The following is an 18,828-nucleotide window of genomic DNA, read 5'->3' on the forward strand; positions in this document are numbered from 1 at the left end:
AAACACCGATACTTAACCACTACACTGTATTTTCTTGCTGATGACATTGGCTTCATCTGATTCTGGAGGAAGGGACAGCCCCAGCTGTGCAGAGCCTTCTCCCAGAGGACCACCTTCTCTCTCTTCATCCTGTGTTTCCTCTGCCCCACCACTAGACCACCCCATGAAGGCAATTTATAACTATTCATCATCTTTATTCCCTCATTTTCTCTGGAGTCAAGAGGAAACCAAGGTGCCTCAAACCCTTCAGCTCTATTTTGGGCTCTGTTTCCTTGCCTCCCCTTTGCCCATCTTTCCCATCACTTAGTAGCTAAGGTGGGATTGGCCAAAATGAGCGGTGCCAACACAATGAAATCAGAGTAAGAGGGAGAAAGCACTCGCAGTGCTCTAAGTCAACTCGGCTCCTTCTCTCGCCTTTCCCTTCTCTCCTGGTGGGCTTCTTACTCAGCACGGATTAACAGGGGCTAGAAGTTCCTGAAGGCATGCACCTGCTTTGCATCTGATCCCCAAATAAAACCTTGAAAAATTAAACTCTCCCTACCTGCCGGAATTTGAGGTTGGGGGAGCGAGGCGTGCAGCAAGCTGCACCTCCGCAGGAACTAACAGCCCCAGCTGCTCCACTCAAATTAAAGAGGAGTTTGGAAACATGCTCCACAGAGTGGAAGCCTTCTGGGGCATTTCTGCCAGCTGCCTCCAGCTACTGTGTTCCCAAAGAAATAGAGAGAAAACCCCAGGGGATGGGGGCACCCCCAGAAACGTCGTGAGGAATAGGGACCACAATCCAATAAAATGCACTAGAAATCTCCCAGAGAAAGAAAAAGAGTCATAAAAGACTACTGTTTTTCTATTGGAGTATTTCAAAAACTTTTTTTTTTTTTGCTGTTGAGCACTCAATATATGCTAAATGATGCAAAAATCCTAGCTTGTCTTGTTTTATGGGTGAAGCTGAGATTGTGAGGGTCAGTTGTCAAAAGACCAATAGCTGAGTGACCGGGGTTGGTGAGGAGAAACCAGAATTCCCTGGGGCAAATCCGGCCTTACTGTGCCATTACACACCCACCCCCCTCACTCATTACATTCTAACAACAATAGTTTAGTTTTCATCTCTTTTCCTTATGTTTCACAGCCCTGAGGGAAAATGTCCTGTGACAACTTCGTAATAGTAAGACAATTCCTGGTGACTCAGGGCTCCTGCTGCCTCTGCATCCTCTCCCAGCTGAGGAGCAGGCTCCCCGTGTAGGAACAATATGGCTTGTGAATTAGAAAAGTCAGAATAAAAGGAGTCTTTACCTTTAAAAAATAATTGATTCAGAAGAAATTAGATGAAAATCCAACCCAAGGATTCTATTTCAGAACAAGAGTCAGTTATAGCCCTGGCTGGTGTGGCTCCATGGGTTGAGCAAGGGACTACGCGAACAGAAAGGTCGCTGGTTTGATCCCCAGTCAGGGCACATGCCTGGGTTGCAGGCCAGGTCCCCACAGGGGCGTACCCAGAGAGGCAGCCTATGGAAGTTTCTTTTGCATGTAGATGTTTTCCTCCCTCTTCCTCCCTCTCTTACCCTCTGTCTAAAAAAGAATTTTTTTTTTAAAAAAGAGTCAATTATAGGCATTGAGTCCCTAAAGAAACCTTTCTGTTTGATTCACAATATTTCAAGTGACAATGTAGCCTGAGTCCTGCCACCCACTTCATGTGGGCAGCCCAAGAATATTCTTTTATATTTCTCCTCCTTGTGCCTCTTTCTTACAATCCAACTTCTGCCCAGTTCACCTTTGCTATTGAATAGGAAGAGAGAACGTAAAACTATCTTCTCCTTGAGAGAAGAAAAACCCTGTCTTATTCATCTTGTAATTCAAGCACTCAACCCAAGCCTGACTTAGAGTGATGTTCTGCCTTCCTAGGTAGAAGGCACTGGCATGCCCAAACTCCCAGCAGATTGTGTTTCAAAGCACTTGGGTAAATGGATAGGTTAGAGCTTCAAACGCATTTTTTACCCCATAAGCATAAAGTTCTAGAGAGAGGCGAAGTCTTCAGACTCAACCATAAAATTCCGATTGGCCACAAGAGTCTAATAACATAACCAAAGTGAAAACCTCAGGTGTTATATAGCCTCCTCCTAAATAATCATTTGATATAGTTTCCAGGAGAAAAAGCTTTCCAACTCCGGATGCCAGAAACAGAGTTCCATTTAGCACAAGACCAGAGTGAGCTTTCCTCACCGAAAAGGAACAAGGAGGTGAAGCGGGAAGAGATGCTGGCTTTGCCAGAAATAGCCCTGATGCAGCAGGTGCAGGCTGTGCACGGAGAGTAGAACGGGACAGAAACTTCTGGGTACCGATAATGATGACTTGAAATGTCTCGCTGCTTTTATATAACACATGTTCTGCATTTTTTTTAGTTTAAACACCTGTCTGAAGTGTTCTAAATTAGGAACTGAAAGACAGTTGCTTGAGGGGAGTCTGCAAAGGGAGGGATTTCTGATTTGAGGGTCATAAATCAACGAGCAGAGGAGGGCATGTGTTCACCTATGATAATACTGTTGATTTCTATTCTTCCACTCCCTGACTGATGCAATTATTAATGCTAACAAAATTCTGACTCTCAGGTTTACAGTGGAAGTTTAAAATTGGGAGCAGGGAGAAAAATCTGGACCGTAATTTTCTTAAAGGCTAGGATGTCCAGTCATTTCTATATCCAGTTCCCTGGGTGCTCAATTCATAATTAATCGATAAAAACACATAATTTAAGAAAGGGCTTGATTTTTCTAGCTAGTTGCAAATCATGTTGGTCCTGGAGTCAAACTTCTCAGATTCATATCATTTTTTCCGATGTAGGTGCATCCCCAGGGGCTTCTGCCCTGGACCTCCAGTTTTCTGCCCTAGAAAAAGGGGTGGTGACACTGCCTACCTCACAAGGTCGCCATGGGTCCCAAATGCACTCATGTTCTGAAACACATAGAGCTGTGCCTGCCACATGGTGAGCACTAGATAAACCTCAGTTACTATTTTTACATCATCATTCGGCTAATTGTCCTTCCTTTTGTGCCCAAATTGGTTTCTCAGAGAGTCTGGTAAACATTAAAGTTGGTTGACATAATGAGTTGAATTATGGTTGTCAAAAGACATATCCACTTGGAACCTGAGAATATGACCTCATTTTGAATAACGGTCTTTTGCTGATGTAATTAAGATAAGGATCTCAAGATGAGATCATCCTGGATTAGGATGGGTCCTGAATCCAATGACAAGTGTCCTTATTGGACAAGACAGAAAAGAAGAAGACAGAGACATGGAAGCAAGCCACATGAAAATGTAGGCCGGGCCTGGAGGGATGTGCAATGAGCCAAAGAACACCAGAACCCACCAGAACCCGGCAGGGGCAAGGAAGGGTTCTCCTCTAGAGCCTTCAGAGGGAGCATGGCTCTGCCGGCATCTTGGTTTTGGACCTTTGGCCTCTAGAACTGGGAGAGAATACATTTCTGTTGTTTGAAGCCACCGAGTTTGTGGTACGTTGTTGTGTCAACCCTAGGGAACTAATATAGTTGGGCACAGTTTGGAAGAACCGAAATCTGGTGAAGAAAGCCCAAATGTGAACTGGTAATTATTACGAGTTCTCCTTTCCTCCAATCGTGTGCTGCAGGGAGACTTCTCTGCAGGAAGGGAAAAGCACTGGCTTCTGGGACTGGAATGCTCAGGCCATTCTGTCCCACCTGCCTGTGGCCTAGGACATTTCCACTGGGAATCTTGAAAACATTCCACATTTTCCCACAGGAATGAAGTGGAAGAACTCAATGTGCAGTAAGGCACTGGACAGACTTAGCCACTGCCTGGCCCCAAATGAATATGCAGGAAACACAGCTCTGAGTCCTTGTCCCACACTGCCTACATCCTAAGGTCCCCACTGCCTTCCGGATCCCCACCTGTGGAGGTCAAATAGGTCATTAGACAAAGACTCTAAGTTAAGAAGAGATAACTGGTTGCCAAGAGACCAACATAACTGCATATTTCTTCTAACTCTATGGGGTTTTTGCAATTACATCTATGAAACAGATCTCTTTTTTAAGTGAAAAATATATGCAGGTCATCCTCAAGATCCTTCTGAAACCTTGGAATTTCAAAGGAGTCCTCAGGAGAGAGTCATGAGAGTGGGGTTGTCAAACCCACGGATACCAAGAGAAACTGTTTTCATTCTTTTCCTCTCTTCTAACTCCTAGAAAAAGTTCCAGCAAACAGAGCAGCAACTGTCAGAGGGGTGACTGTTTGGGAGCAAAGGCATCAGACAAGATGACACATGCTGACAGGTTCAGGAAGGAGTGGATGCTCTGCCAATCAGAAGATAATTTCTGTGGGGTTGCAATGTCGGAGAGACTTCGAGTCACACAGCATTCAAAGACAGGTCACGAATGCTCCGTGTGTCATCTTCTAAAGTGAAGGTCAAGAGGAAGGAGAAGTGGGTGGAGGCAGAGAGGGGACGAGCAAGGACACTCGTGTGCAGACAAATCAACCACATCCAGGGGGGCCTCGCTTCAGATTTTCTGACAGTGCCCAGGGAACCTGTGCAATTACCTGCATTGTTGACATCTGAGGCTCTCACCTCACATGTAAGCAGCACTTCATTAATTCGTAAGTCCTTTGTAACTTGTGAAAGTCACTTCTTACCTGACTTGGTCAAGGCTTTCTTTTCTTCCCTTACTGGTAATTTATTCAATTTATTTCCAGCAAGGAAAGGGTTAGAGAGAAGAGGCGAGTGAGGAAGGCCAGAGGAGGAAGCAGCACGGCAGTGTTCTGGCTCCCAGAGTGCCCTGAAGTAGACTCAGTGTTTACCTAAGGAGAAGTACAGAATGAAAACACACAACCAGATAGGAAGAAAAACTTTTGAAGACAAATGGATTCAAGGGGTCTGTGTGAGCATCATTTGCTTTTCTCCATTTGGAAAGAAAATACTGAGAGAGAATAAGAGAGACTGAGATCCTCATGAAACACACAGGTAAATAATAGGAGTGTCTATTTAAAATATGTAAATGTTTCATTTCTCCACTCTCCATCAAAGAGCTCTTCTGAGAAGATACATTTGTAGTACTCAAAATTAAGACAGTATGGACACACATGGTCAACCCATAGTCCTTCATAAGAGAACTGCATGATTTCTAATCCACAGGGTAATTTTTAAATAAACTGGTGAGTATAAAAGTTGGGCAGTATGTGCAAATACGCTTCATTTAAAAAAGAAAACCTTCCGTCCTTCCTGCCCAGGAATGTCAAGTTGGCTGTGAAGGTTGTGACAATGGCCAGTATGGCACTGAGGAGCCAGCCACTTACTGATGATTGATTGCTGACGGCCCTCGTTCAATCTGATTTGTCGCTTGCACAGGAACCAAGAGATGGGAAAAGGCCAGGAGGTTACAGGAGAGAAAGAAGTTCTCGTCGCCCCTCAGATCCTTTCCTAGCAATTACCCTGTTCCTGCGGTTTGCCTTGTCCTGAGGCAGACAGTGGGGGGCTTGGTTACTTGTGTTTTAGATCTGAAGGTGTCTCCCCAGATGCAAGAAGTGACAGGAGTGAGTGTAGAGATTCTTAGAGACCAGAGGCTGGGCTGGGCACAGAAGCAAGCGAAGAGGAGTCAACCTGAACATGCACACATAGCCCTGCTAAGCTGCCTCGCATTTACCGCCCTGTGAAATATTTGGACAGCTGGTCTGTATGCAAACACATACTAAAAAAGAAAAGAAAAATATATACCCAAGTAGACGACCTCTTATCAAAAGTACATAACCTTAGTTTTCACACCATAAGACACACCTAGGTTTTAGAGGAAAATAGGAAAAAACATTTTGAAGCAAAAAATGTGGTAAAACATTTAATAACATAAATAATGTAATATTTCACCAGTGTAAATGTAAACAGAACTCAACAGCAGCATTAACAACCATTATTCCTCCCAAATTGGGGGGGTGCGTCTTATAGTCCAAAAAATACAGTATATCTTACTAATCAGAAGCCACACTTTAATTCTGATATTTGGAAAACTATATGGCCACGTTAAATAAATGCTGAAGAGTAAACCATTTGTAAAAAAAATCAAGGCACACACACAAATCATCCCAGACACCATTTCTTGTATCCTGACTTGTTACTTGTACACAATACTGTTTCGTGGTCCTGCATTTTACACCGCTCTAAACCTTCAGCAGACTTTTTTCCCCCCATGAGACTACTAATCTTAAAAGCCAGGAGCTTTGTCTGCTCTTCTAATCACCGTGACCTGTTTTTGTACTTTGGAAAAGGCGAAAAGACCAACCCTGTCTTGAGTGGGAATCATTTTTGGAGTAATGGTGGGTGGTTGTTCACATCTGGATTAGGTATAAAACATAACATTATGATGATGAACGCCACAGAGCCTCATCTGCATATAAATAGACCTAATCAGAAATGCAAATTGCAATCAGGAGAAATTTTTAAGGGCTGTGATAGCTGTGTGATTGTGCAGATAAGGAAAGGTTAACACTTGTTCTGTGGAAGTGGTTAACGGGCTCCCAGCCAGCCTGGGGCCTCCCTTTTGAAGGAGGAATGTGAAAGGTACAAATCTCTCAACCTGCAGCCTGGCTGGGAAGGAGCTCCCTGATGGCTTCTCCAGCTGGCTGAACACCAGCAGGATTCTGATGAAAGACAAACAACCAAACCTCTTGTACAAATCCCTAATGAATTCACACAATGGAAAATATACTGACATTTAAACACACTCCACACAGACCACTCTTTCAGCACAATTTTCCATTAAGACAGAAATTAAGGGATGGAGAGACAGTTATATGACTGATGTAACATTTTTTAAAAATATTTTTTAGTGCTGGTCTGAGTGGATAAAAAAATATGATACACATTTTTATCTCCAAATTTTCCTGAATATTCAAGAAAGATTCAAACAAAAAAATAATTGTAAAATTAAAAATATAACACAGTATTTAGACAGATTACTTAATCCAAAATTGCATTTGTAGTCTTCTCATCCAAAGCACCAAAAATGAACATCTCAAAAACTGGAGTACATGCTGAAAATACGCAATTGTTACAACAAAGTCCTATTGTCCCCTGGGATATGTTATCTTTCAGCAATGTCGTCTTCCCCCTTTCGTCTTTTTCTCCCCCCAAAAGAACTACTGTACATTTCACAAGCAGGCTTTCACAGATTTGGAGATTGTTTACAACTGTCATTCCCGCTACAGCTGCTTTCACAAAGAACCTACGAGCCAAGAGCGCCATCTTGTGTCCTACCTTGGAATCTTAAAGAGCGTTTTCACAGGATGCATGTCAAAGAGGGGAGGGTCTCCATCCCCCAGCTCAATAGCTGTAATCCCCAAGGACCAGACGTCACAGCGTGCGTCATAGGAAGAGTCATACTGTTGCTCACAGGCGATAACCTATCAGACAAAAGCAGAACATTCATTACACATCAACCCCTCAGATGTCCTAAAAGGCCCTTGGCCGATCTTAGCCCCTTCCCAGTTCCCTTGGCTACACTGATACAGAATTCAAGTAATAATACGATGTGTGTTTTCAAGGCTTTTTTTGTGTGTGTGTGATCGATTTATCATCTAATAGATTCACTAACTTTAAAAATGTGTCAGTTCAGTTCAAAAAACATGCGCTGAAACCATTGAGGTACCGGAACAGTGCAAGAGGCAGTACAGGGTGAATACCTCCTGTGCCTACCCTGACATCCTGTAAGGAAAGGCTTTGTCTGCACCCTGCACCTCATTCCCAGCTGCTGAATTCAGTAGTGAGGAGCACTTGTTCTCAAAGACGCTTGTCTCCTCCACAGAATCCCCAGGGGTGGCCAGCTGAGCAGAAAGATGGTGGAAAACTGATAGTTAACATAAAACAGAAACCACTCCCTCCAATTCCCCTTTTCTAGGAACTTCTGCCCCCTCTTCAGACCCCAATGACTGGTTTGTATGCCCCCAGCAGCTGCCGCTTCTGACTGGGCACAAGAGCCACAGAACCAGAAGATGACCCTGGGCTTGTCATTGGTTTGGGGAGCATGGAACCTGGTAGGGAAACCTCTATCATTTTCTTTTTTAAATATTTTATTTATTTACCTTTAGAGAGGGGAAGGGAGGGAGAAAGAAAGGGAGAAAAACATCAGTATGTGGTTGCCTCTAACTCGCCCCCTCCCGGAGACCCAGCCCACAACCCAGGCATGTGCCCTACACTGGGAATCAAACCAGCGGCCCCCTGGTTTGCAGGCTGGCACTCAATCCACTGAGCCACACCAGCCAGGACTCTAGCAACATTTTGAGTCAGACAGAAAAAGCCCCTCCATTCAGACTCTGGTGGCCATCACCATGGGGTTTTGAGAAGGCAGGGTGAGCCAGTGGATGTGGAAGAACAGGTGCCCCGTTTGACCCAAAATCTGCCTCCATGACCAAGGATGGCCCAAGGCTACAGACAGGTAGGAAGCTTTGAGTGTCTGATGATGTATTGGTCTGAACAGCTTATGAGGTAAATAAGCATGGGGGAGGGGCCAGAGTGATGGGCCTCCCTACCCTCTTAGGCCCCAAGGCCTTTGGCTTAGACTCTGAGTGAAATGGGCCAACTGGGGAGCAGAGGAGCGACGGATCTGGCTTATGTGTTAGCAGCGGCACCCTGACTGCTGCACAGAAGGCACATTAAAACGGAAGATGAGTAGAAGAGCAAAGCAAGTTTAAAATGCTTCTGCAGGAATCCAAACTAGAGTTGAAGAGAAATAATCAGTTTCTAATTACATAATTTTAAAGGCAGAGCCAGTCAGATTTGCTCAGTGGGGCTTATGAGAAGAGTTGAGGAAGCGTCCAGAGTTTCAGACCTGGGCAATTTCAGAACGGAATTGCTTTTTAGTGAGGTGGGGGAGATAGTAGGAAAAGCAGGTTTGGGTTGAAAGCAGGATTTCCATTTGGGACGTATTAAGTTTGAGATGCCTATGACACTTCCAAATGGAGACTTCATTTTAACCGGCTAAGACCCATTCTCAACATCGGACTTAGAGAATGCTGACCTAGAGAACAAATGTGTGCTGTTTTAGGCCACTAAATGTGTGATACTGTTATGGCAGTGACAGAAAACTAGTAAATATGCCCTCTGCCAGACCCAGTTAATTGCACTTGCAGAGCCAGGCAAATGCGCCTACCACGGTGCCTGAGACCCAGTGCCCCTCCCCCATAACTGCCTCTACCCTCTCTCCTGGCTTCTGAATTGAAGAATGATTCTGTGTACCTGCCTCCTTGGTCTGATCGCAGCACCACTGTCTGAATAAACTATCCTGCCATAGAATCTCCTGTCATACTTTTAACACATTATTTTCAAACATGCATTCAAACTAAAGTTCAAATAATCCCAATTTCGGAAGCAAAGGCCATTTCAATTGTCCCTGAAGGCCTTGCTTTCATCCCCTGCAATCAGGTGAGGAACTAGCTATTTTAAAGATCTTCAGAAAGGGCTATACAACACCTTCCCTTTCAGAAATGACATTTCCAAACACATGGGACTAACAGAATTTTAGACCTATCAATCAACAAATAGTTGACCATTTTTATACATTCCTTTGAGGGAAAGAGAAATAAGACTCTATCCTTCCCCAACAAGAGCTACGGCCAACTGAAATTTAAAGTGAAGCTATAATAATTAAATGGCAAACCATGACACTATAACTGTCCTAAGACAATGCATACTAGCATGTCCAATAAAGGACACAGGCGCCAAATGCTTGGGATATTAGAGGGAGACCACTGTAGGAGAAGCAAGACAATAAAGAGTGTCTAGTAACATGGTCCACAACTTCCGGGAAGAAATTCAAATCAACTTCTAGCCATTTTAGACGGGACACAGAAGACAATTCCAAGAACCTGTCCAAGTGCAAGACTGATATCCTAAGGTTTCTCAAGTGCTTTCATAAAATATTTAAAACACTCATTTGGTTTCAACTTCTCTTCACAGACAGATACTATCATCAGCTCCATCTGATTAATAGAAAAGTACCCTTTGGCCAAATTCTCTTCCCAAAATTCAGCTTTGTACTGTGACAAACAAAATTCTTTAAGCTCAGTCTTCCAAAGAAGGTTATAGGAAATTTCCCTAGTAAAATAATTTATGAATCATTATTGAGTACCTAGGAGCCAGGCAAAGCATTAGGCCCTAGGAAGAGGAAGCCAAACATACACACTTAATTTAACCCTCATACTCATTCTGCGAGATAGGTGTTATCATCACCTTTTGTAGGTGTGGAAACTGAGGGACAGCACAAGTACTATAGTTTTGGACTATAAGACGCACTCCCCCCAAATTTGGGAGGGAAATGGGGGTGTGTCTTATAGTCCAAATGTAGCTTACCTGGCTCTCTGTGGTGGGGGGAGGGCAGCAGTGGAGCGGGGTCACATGTTATTAAACATTTTTTTGTTGTTATTAAACATTTTGCCACATTTTTTCCTTCAAATTTTTTTTTCCTATTTTCCTCCTCTAAAACCTAGGTGTGTCTTATGGTCCGGGGATCTCATAGTCCTAAAAATATGGTAAACAGCTCACCCAGAGCCTACCATCAGTCATTGTCAAGGACAGAATTTGAACACACGCAGAGAAGATACAAGTGAACAAATCATAATGTGGTGAGTGTTGCACTCGTATTTTGACCAAACTAACTAGGTTTTTTTTAGAGTTCTGTCACCTAAACTCCATATTCTCAGAGGGAGTCTCTCTTTCAGGATTGGTGTGTGATGGGATTTAAGGAAGCACTGTAAGAGAAGGCACTGAAGGTCAACACGTCCTAGAATTAGATTCCCTATCAATCCAATACCGAAGTCTACAACGACTTCTTTAGGAGAAAAAGTGACCTCATTCTCCGGAGCTTATCATTCTCTTTCTCTCTAGGTGAAATAAAGCTGAATTAAGAATGCATAGATGGCTGACTGGTCTTTGGGTCCCTTGGCCCCATGAGAAGGGGACCTCTCAACGAGCTCTCTGAATCAGTTGTTACAACGCTCTGCTAGGGAGAAAGGGTGGTGATGGTAAGTTAGTGCACTGCCCTTGGACCAGGTTTTCCATGTTCTGTAAGTCATACTAAAGGGATGGAGAGGTAGGTTTAGATGACATTAACACAGGTCCAGGACCAAAATACCTCTTCTCTCACACCCTTCCACCTCACCTCTACCACCCTAAGGAGCAGCCATGCCCAAAGCAAGTATATATTCTCTGTTACCTTGAGCCTTTTGCTTCTATCATAGGAGTATAAATGATGTTGGTGGCAGTGGAATGAATGGAAATGATAAAATAGGTGTGTGGGAGACCTCAAGGGAAAACTCGCAGGTCTCGGAGAAGGATTCAATATGGGAAGTCAGGGAAAGAGATACACCAAGGAAGATTGGTATGTTGACCCTGGAGGACCAGAGAGATGATGGTGCCATTTACAAAAACAGGAGTCAGGAGAAGTCAGTGATAGACGGTATTACAAGTTCAAACTGGGGCTGAGTGTTACGCCTAACCAAGTATAGAAAAAAGTCACTTGTGCGCTCAGGACCTCACTTCCCCCCCACCCCCGCCACATGTACAACACTAAAAGCAAAACTCCATTAAGACCAGAAGCAGAATATATGAACGGTAATAATCAAATACTAACATATTTTCAGTGGCTACATAGAGTTTTATAATATAGTAAATGTATGTTACATCTCAGAACTCTATAGATTTTAATCTTCCTATTGTTGGTTGCCAGCACAATTAGTCAATATTTGTAGTTTTAATACACAGATGTAAGTACCAGAAGCGGATACTAGGTTGTACATCAGGACTTGAACAAATTGGTGTATTTATCTTAATCCAGTGCTGTGAATAGAAAACCTAACAATCTGTGGCCCTCATCAGGAAAGCTATGTTGAAAAATCTTTGGAATAGGATCACAAAGTCTGAACTCCATTATTTACCAGCTGGATTCCTTTAGACCAGTCCCTTGAAAACTCTGAGCTGAAGCTTCTTTGATTATAGGGACTCCACCTTCTAGATCTATAACAAGGAAAGGTGGGAATGAATGATCCCTACTACCCCTTCCAGCCCTAATATTCTATGTCTTCATGATTTCCAAATACATAATTCTGGGGTTGTATCTCAAACAGAAAAACTAACCTCTCCATGCAAATTAACTAGAGCAAGCATACGATTCTGGGATGTGAAGTGGATAACTAGAACCTTAAGGGGATCTTATTACCAGTATTTTGTAGAAGGTCTTAAAGTCCATGAAAAGATGCTGGTTGCTGTGATAATACCTCCATTAAGGAAGATGCACTTCAGCAACAGAGCAATTGTTTGGATGCTGGCTAATGGAGCATGTCCGGGTCCCTACCTTGAAATGTGAATTTACAGATTTTCTAGGTACACTTAGACCACACTGCTGCTTATTTCAGGGAGACTAAAAACACTAATGCTGGGATTACCAGCAACAGCTGTACACAAGCAGCTTCAGTGCCCCCACGCCAACAGCTTTTTTACCCAGAGGTAGGCTTGAGGCTCCCAGCTGTCAGTCACTGCCATCTTAGCTGCCCAAAGCTTTTCTTTCTGGAGCAGACAGAGGACAACACGTTTTTACTAGCAGTTCAGCTCTACTGGTCTTTAGAGCAAAAATCAACATTCTTTGATTGTTAGGGCAGCTCTCTTCGGCCTTCTCCAAGGTAACAAGTTCCAAAGTCCCAAACTGCCTAAATCTGCCCCAGTCACTCCTTCCTGCCCCACAGAGCGAGCACGTTCCGTCCCTCCCCCAAAGGAGTTTGTGAGATGAAACTGCGCCACAACTCAGTAACACAACTGCTTTGACACCTATCTCCCCATCCACCCTTGGGCTTGGTCAGGTGAGTTCTGTGGAAGATGGCGGACCCTTTCCTCAGTCACCAGCTGGGGAAAGGCAGAGAAAAAACAGCTGTCGGTAGTTCTTCCATTGTGAAAGGACTTGCACCTCTGGCTGGTATGAGAAAATTCCCAGAGCCAGGCGTCTTCATTTTGGTTTTGCCACCCCCCTGCACTGGATAACTTTAGTAAATTGCTTAAGCTTCCTGCACCTCTTCTTCCCATGCAAACTGAGCAGCCCCCTTCTGACGGACTTTCTCTGACACACTGCTTACTACAACCTGGGTTACCAGCTTTTTCTGTGGCACCAAAATGCTGGTAGTAGATAACAATCGGTCACTGATATATGGGTACTATCTGTTTTTTACTTACTACTTTGAAACTTTTCGCATTTTCTAAAATGTCTAGGGAGCATGAATCATTTCTACAACAAAAAGAGCAAATTTTGTCTGAGTTTTGTCTTGAAAAGTTTGTCTTCATTTTCAAGGGTGTGTTTCCTTCCTTCAGGTTATTTGTTGGCTGTTGAGATTCTTCATCAACAAGCTGGCAGGGGAAAGGTAGTATCTTGATTATAACATTAGGTTCTCAGGAGATCCACACAAGAATTAAAGAACTTCCCTTTCCAACTACATCCCTTCCTGCTGTAAGCACAAGGCTAGAGGTAGTACTCTCACCTTCTCAGGCCACCAGGATCCCATGAAATGTCCTGTGATTACAGTGACACTTCAGCCTAGACCAAGGATGGGGCTTACTGATAAAGCTCCCAAGATAGAGGTGAGATTCACTCTCTACCAGTTGGCAAAAGATTTGGGCTGTAAGATCCTGAGAGAGCTGTCTCTCCTCATCTCAAGGCCTTCGTCATTCAAAAAGAACATCTTTATTAGACTGGATGTAAAGGGGATTTTAAAAGTTCAGTCACCATATGTTCTATGGCATGCAGAAAAACTAGGTTTCTCTAACAAGATATTTAACTGAAACTATTTATCAAATTATATATCCAAGAACCACTGAGCTGAAATCTCTTTCAATAATATCTTAATCAATATTTCAAGCAAATAATATAATAGCATTATCTACTATGAAGAAAAAATGTTTTGCTCTTATAAAATAATTTATCAAACTTAAAAAACTAATATATATTATTCAGACTATTTCATTTTCCACTAATGTTTTAAAATGTGATTAAAAATACTATTGGGTTTGCCGTATATGTTCTGGTTCTTCACCTTATTAGAATCGATTGTATGATCCAAAATAACCAAAGGCCAAGATTAAAATTTCACTCAAATAAACAGGCAAATTGCTGTTATATCAAGAGCTAAATTCAGCTTTAAAAAGAGGAAAGGCCAATAGACCTGAAGCTATTACTCATTGGCTGACCTTGAGCCCAAAAATGCAGTCCACTGACTGGCAAACAATATGGGCTAAATGGTAGGAAGGCAACTGGGATTCTTAATTTTGCTTAAGCAATTCATGCAGCATAACTGATAAATGTTTTGTTGATAAGGATTTCTAAAATAGAACTTCCCTGGAATTAGAAATGGCAGTTATAAATATTCCAATGGCAAGTATTATTCATCAGTTTTACATACAAACATCTTAAAAGTGTTATAAACTGAGACACTGAATAAACAAAGTATCTTCCTTTGGATGAAACCTAAATTCAAGGCAGGATACATCTGAAATTTGTTTGAGGTTTTTTTTTGTTTTTTTGTTTTTTGTTGTGGGTTTTTTTTTGTTTTTTTGTTTTTTTTGTTTTTTTTTTGCAAAGGGGATGTGGACTAACAGAACTGCAAGTGATGGGGGGTTTCTGTTTTGATTCCTTCATAAAACTCAACTTAAGGCTAGAATCAAATCTGTATGTTGTATACTGAGAAATCACCAGAAATAATTTAAACTATACTGTTATGATATTCAGAAAGGTCTCCAATTAAAATACGGTGTTCTACAAACTTATCTCAGGACTGTACTATTCAACTTCTGCATTCAGAAAAATAAAACAAGCTTCACATTAAAAACACAGAGTACACTTCCACAACAGCAACTTCCCACCATGGCTAGTGGAGGGCGGAGAGGGACTGGAGCTGGGTTGGAGGCCAGCACACACACTGATTATTGCACTTAAGTTCCCTGATGCCCTGGGAACATGTCTCTTATACTTAATTATATGGTAAGCTTTGGGCTCAACTCAGGGCCAATATCCACAGAACTCCTGGTGAAAAGTAAATCAACCTGCCCAGATTTCTGTATTTGTCCTTAGTACTCAAAAACTCTGAAGAAGCACATTTGCTTGGAGGCCCAGGATAATCCCACTGCTCTTCCCCGCTCCAGCAGCTCCCCACACCAGAGACGGATGCAGAGATAGGGCTCATTAATTCAACTCCCTTATTTCACAGAGGAGGGAACTGAAGTCCTGCGAGAGAGTTGACTTGTTGAGTCACACAGCTGGTCTGTGGCCAAATCAGCAGCAAGTTCTGCAGTTCCCCCACTACCCTCCTGAATGAGGCAGCTCCTGGAAATTCAGTTGTTTGTTTTGTATTTTTGTCACTTTTCATTTGACTTTCAGTATCACACTGGTTTCAGGTGTACAGCATAGTGATTAGACATTTATATAACTTGTGAAGTGATCCCCCAGATAAGTCTAGTCTCCACCTGGCACTGTACATAGTTATTACAATATTACTGACTACATTCCCTATGGTGTACTTTACATCCCTGAAACTATTTGGCAACTGCCAACTTGTACTTCTTCATCCCTTCACCTTTTTCACCCAGTCCTCCAAGCCCCCTCCCATCTTACAACCATCAGTTTGTTCTCTGTATCTATACAACTATGTTTCAATTTTGTTTGTTTATTTTGTTTCTTAGATTCCACATATAAGAGAAATCATATGGTATTTGTCTTTGTCTGATTTATGTCACTTAGCATAATACTCTCTAGGTCCATCAATGTTGTCACAAAAGGTTAAGATTTTATTCTTTTCTATGGACAAGTAATATTCCGTGTGTGTGTGTGTGTGTGTGTGTGTGTGTGTGTGTGGATACACCACATCATCTTTATCCATTCATTCTATTAATGGGCTCATAGGTTTCTTGCATTTCTTGGCTATGGTAAATAGTGCTGCAATGAATATCAGGGTGCACATATCTTTTTGAATTAGTGTTATTTCTTCAGATAAAATACTCAAAAGTAGTACTGCTGGGTCATAAGTTCTATTTTTTTATGTTTTGAGGAAACCTCCATACTGCTTTCCATAGTGTCTGCACCAATAGTCAGGATTCTGACAATACAAAGAATGCTAGGATTTTGTGTTCCCTAAGCCACGGCCACAGTAACTTCCATAGTATGAGCATGTGAACAGCCTTCATTTAAGCACATAGATGCCTGCCACCTCCCGCTTTTTCTGTCCCCTCACTCTCCCTTTCTTACTGCCCTTTTTCTTTGCAAACTAGTGTTCCACTTCTACCAGAGTACAGTTAAGGAAAGCATGAGTAAGAATTCTACAATTGTTGGGGCCGGCGTTATTACTGCAGGTAAGGAAACATTCAGAAAGGATAAAAAACTTGTCATAAGTCTCGCAGCTAGTAGGTAACAGAAATGAGGCATGAGCCCACAATAAGAAACTAATGACAGAAAAGAGTTTTTCTCCTCCACAATACATTAAGAAGAAAAAAATATAGCAAATCAAACAGAATATCCGAATGATCCCACATGGTCCTACCCCTTCAGCTGCAGGTTGTCTCTGGATTCTGCCCTCTCTCAGGCTGACGTCACCACATAACCAGGATATGTCCTTGGAAATGTCATACATCCCTATCAGTGAGTAATTTCCTTTACCTTTTACAACTAAGCAGGGGTGGAAAAACCTGGGACCTAACAGAGCACTGTGCACACTGGTCTGCTCCACCCCCACCCCAGGCCCCTCTGGGCTCCCATTCCTAACACTGATTGCCCCCCGCCCCACCCTTTGCTTTTCTCCTGACAGCTCAGTGACTGTGAGCCAGGGGAACCAATGCAGAGTGTGGCCGAGGTGTGGATTCCCTTTCCTGGGGCCCAGCCCCTGTGCCCTGGGTGGGGCAGTGGAGGCACTGACGGTGGGGTAGTGGGGTAGCAGGGTAGTGGGGTAGACCTCAGGTAATTTGGGACTCAGAGCTGAGGCAGAGCCGAGGCTGGCTCTGACGTTCCTTCAGCAAACACTTCTGCCCCTGTGGGAACAGCCCTAGTCCTTCCTCTTTGATGGATGAAGAAGTGCAAAGAGCAGGTGCCTCGACCTTTCCCATTGCCCCCGCAGACAAGTGGGAGGACAACCGGGAAAGTTTCAAATGCTCACGAAGGCCGTTACTTTGACACTTCTTGCTTAGCACTGAGCGGGGGTGGGGGAATGCAAGGCCTCTACTCCCAGGCTCACGTGCTTCTGCACATCTGGGAGCTTCAGCCCTCAGACGGTGTCCTATATTTAGTCTCGCCAGGAGGAGGGTGATGATATGTCACCACCACCTCCGGGGCCAGCCTCCCTCCTCCACACTGACTTATGATATGTGACTCAACTTCCCCACAGAGTTCCTGCTGAGGGGGGAGCTATTACTGGAGAAGGGGTTACATAGAAGCTGGGGCTGTACCCGGTCATTGCACCTTTGCCCTGGGCCCTTCACCCACCAGGGCCCTAAGCTTCTGGGCTGTGCTCCAGGGCCCTCGAATGCACAACCACTGTGAGAATGCAGGCAGGGGCAGCCCCAGAACGGGAAAGGAGGGAATCCCTCTGTTTCTTAGAGGCTAACACCGGAGACGGCAGGGCACCAGTGAACACAAATGGCTACAGAATCTCAGAGATGAATGTCTTGGGGAAAGAAACACAGGCTTTTTGGACAATCATCTAAGATTCTAAACCCCTTATCTAAGTCTCCTGAGAGCCAAAGCTGGCCTCTCTCAGTGATATGACTGGCAGATGGGGTCCCAAGAATCCACAGACCTTTAAAACAGAGTCAAGTTAAAAAACAAAACAAAACAAAAAAAAACCACCCTGAAGGTCTCGCTAGTGTGGTTGCTTCGCCCCTGTTGAGAGCTTGGGGAGCTCCTGCCTTCATTATCTGAGGAATAGCAGGGCCACAGAACGTGAGAGACAGAAGGGGCTTTTCCCCCCGAAAACTGTAAATGTTCTCTGAAAAACAGAAGCGACCTTGGGGACATAGGTTCCCACAGCCAATCTCTTTTCTTACAGCTGGGAATAGGTTATGGGGGATGGGGGTTCAGGCAGTATGTGCCGCTATTTTTTAAAGCATGGTACTGTGGGTACTGTGCTGAGCACTTTCAGTACATCACTTCCTTTTTTCCTTTGAGGCTATTTTCTTTCCTTCTCATTTTACTTCTTTCAACTACTCCCCATCTTACTACTCAGTAACTTGCCTGAGGTCTGTGGTTAGGTAGTTATGAACTTATCTACAATTTGCTCCCAGATCTGACCACAAAATTTGTGCTCTTAACTTTTCTACCAAAATTAAAGTCATATTAAAATAAACTAAGCACAATCACTGTTTAAAAACAAGTGGCAGAGCTAAAACTAAAATCCAAACTCCTAAATTCTTTTCTAAAGGACTTTGTTATTTTTCCAGATTCTTCCTTTGGGCATTAATTACACTGACTTCTGGTGTCACATAGAAATATATTTTCTTCTGTATATATTAGGAAGCATAATTCTTATTAAAAATAACTTAAGCCCTGGCTGGTATGGCTCTGTGGATTGAGTGCCGGCCTGCGAACAGAAAGGTGGCTGGTTCGATTCCCTGGTCAGGGCACATGCTTGTGTTGCGGGCCAGGGCCCCAGTGGGCAGCACGTGAGAGGTAAGAGGCAACTGGTCGATTGCACGTTGATGTTTCTCCCTCTCTTTCTCCCTCCCTTCCCCCTCTCTCTAAATAAATAAATAAAATCTTTTTAAAAATAGTAATTTAAAAATTGGAGGAAAAACCAATTTACATC

The 18,828-nt window shown here is 43.3% G+C and overlaps 1 protein-coding gene across 1 annotated transcript in view; it reads right to left on the reverse strand.

The window, feature by feature from the left end:
- Positions 1 to 18,828, reverse strand: part of MYO3B (myosin IIIB) — a 417,036-nt gene that overhangs the window by 353,501 nt on the left and 44,707 nt on the right. Inside the window, exon 7 of the mRNA XM_036023317.1 lies at positions 7,268 to 7,413. Coding sequence (XP_035879210.1) covers positions 7,268 to 7,413 — 146 coding nt within the window. The remainder of the gene's footprint in view (positions 1 to 7,267; positions 7,414 to 18,828) is intronic.

This window comes from Phyllostomus discolor, chromosome 4 (assembly GCF_004126475.2).
Source record: "Phyllostomus discolor isolate MPI-MPIP mPhyDis1 chromosome 4, mPhyDis1.pri.v3, whole genome shotgun sequence".
Taxonomy (NCBI): domain Eukaryota; kingdom Metazoa; phylum Chordata; class Mammalia; order Chiroptera; family Phyllostomidae; genus Phyllostomus; species Phyllostomus discolor.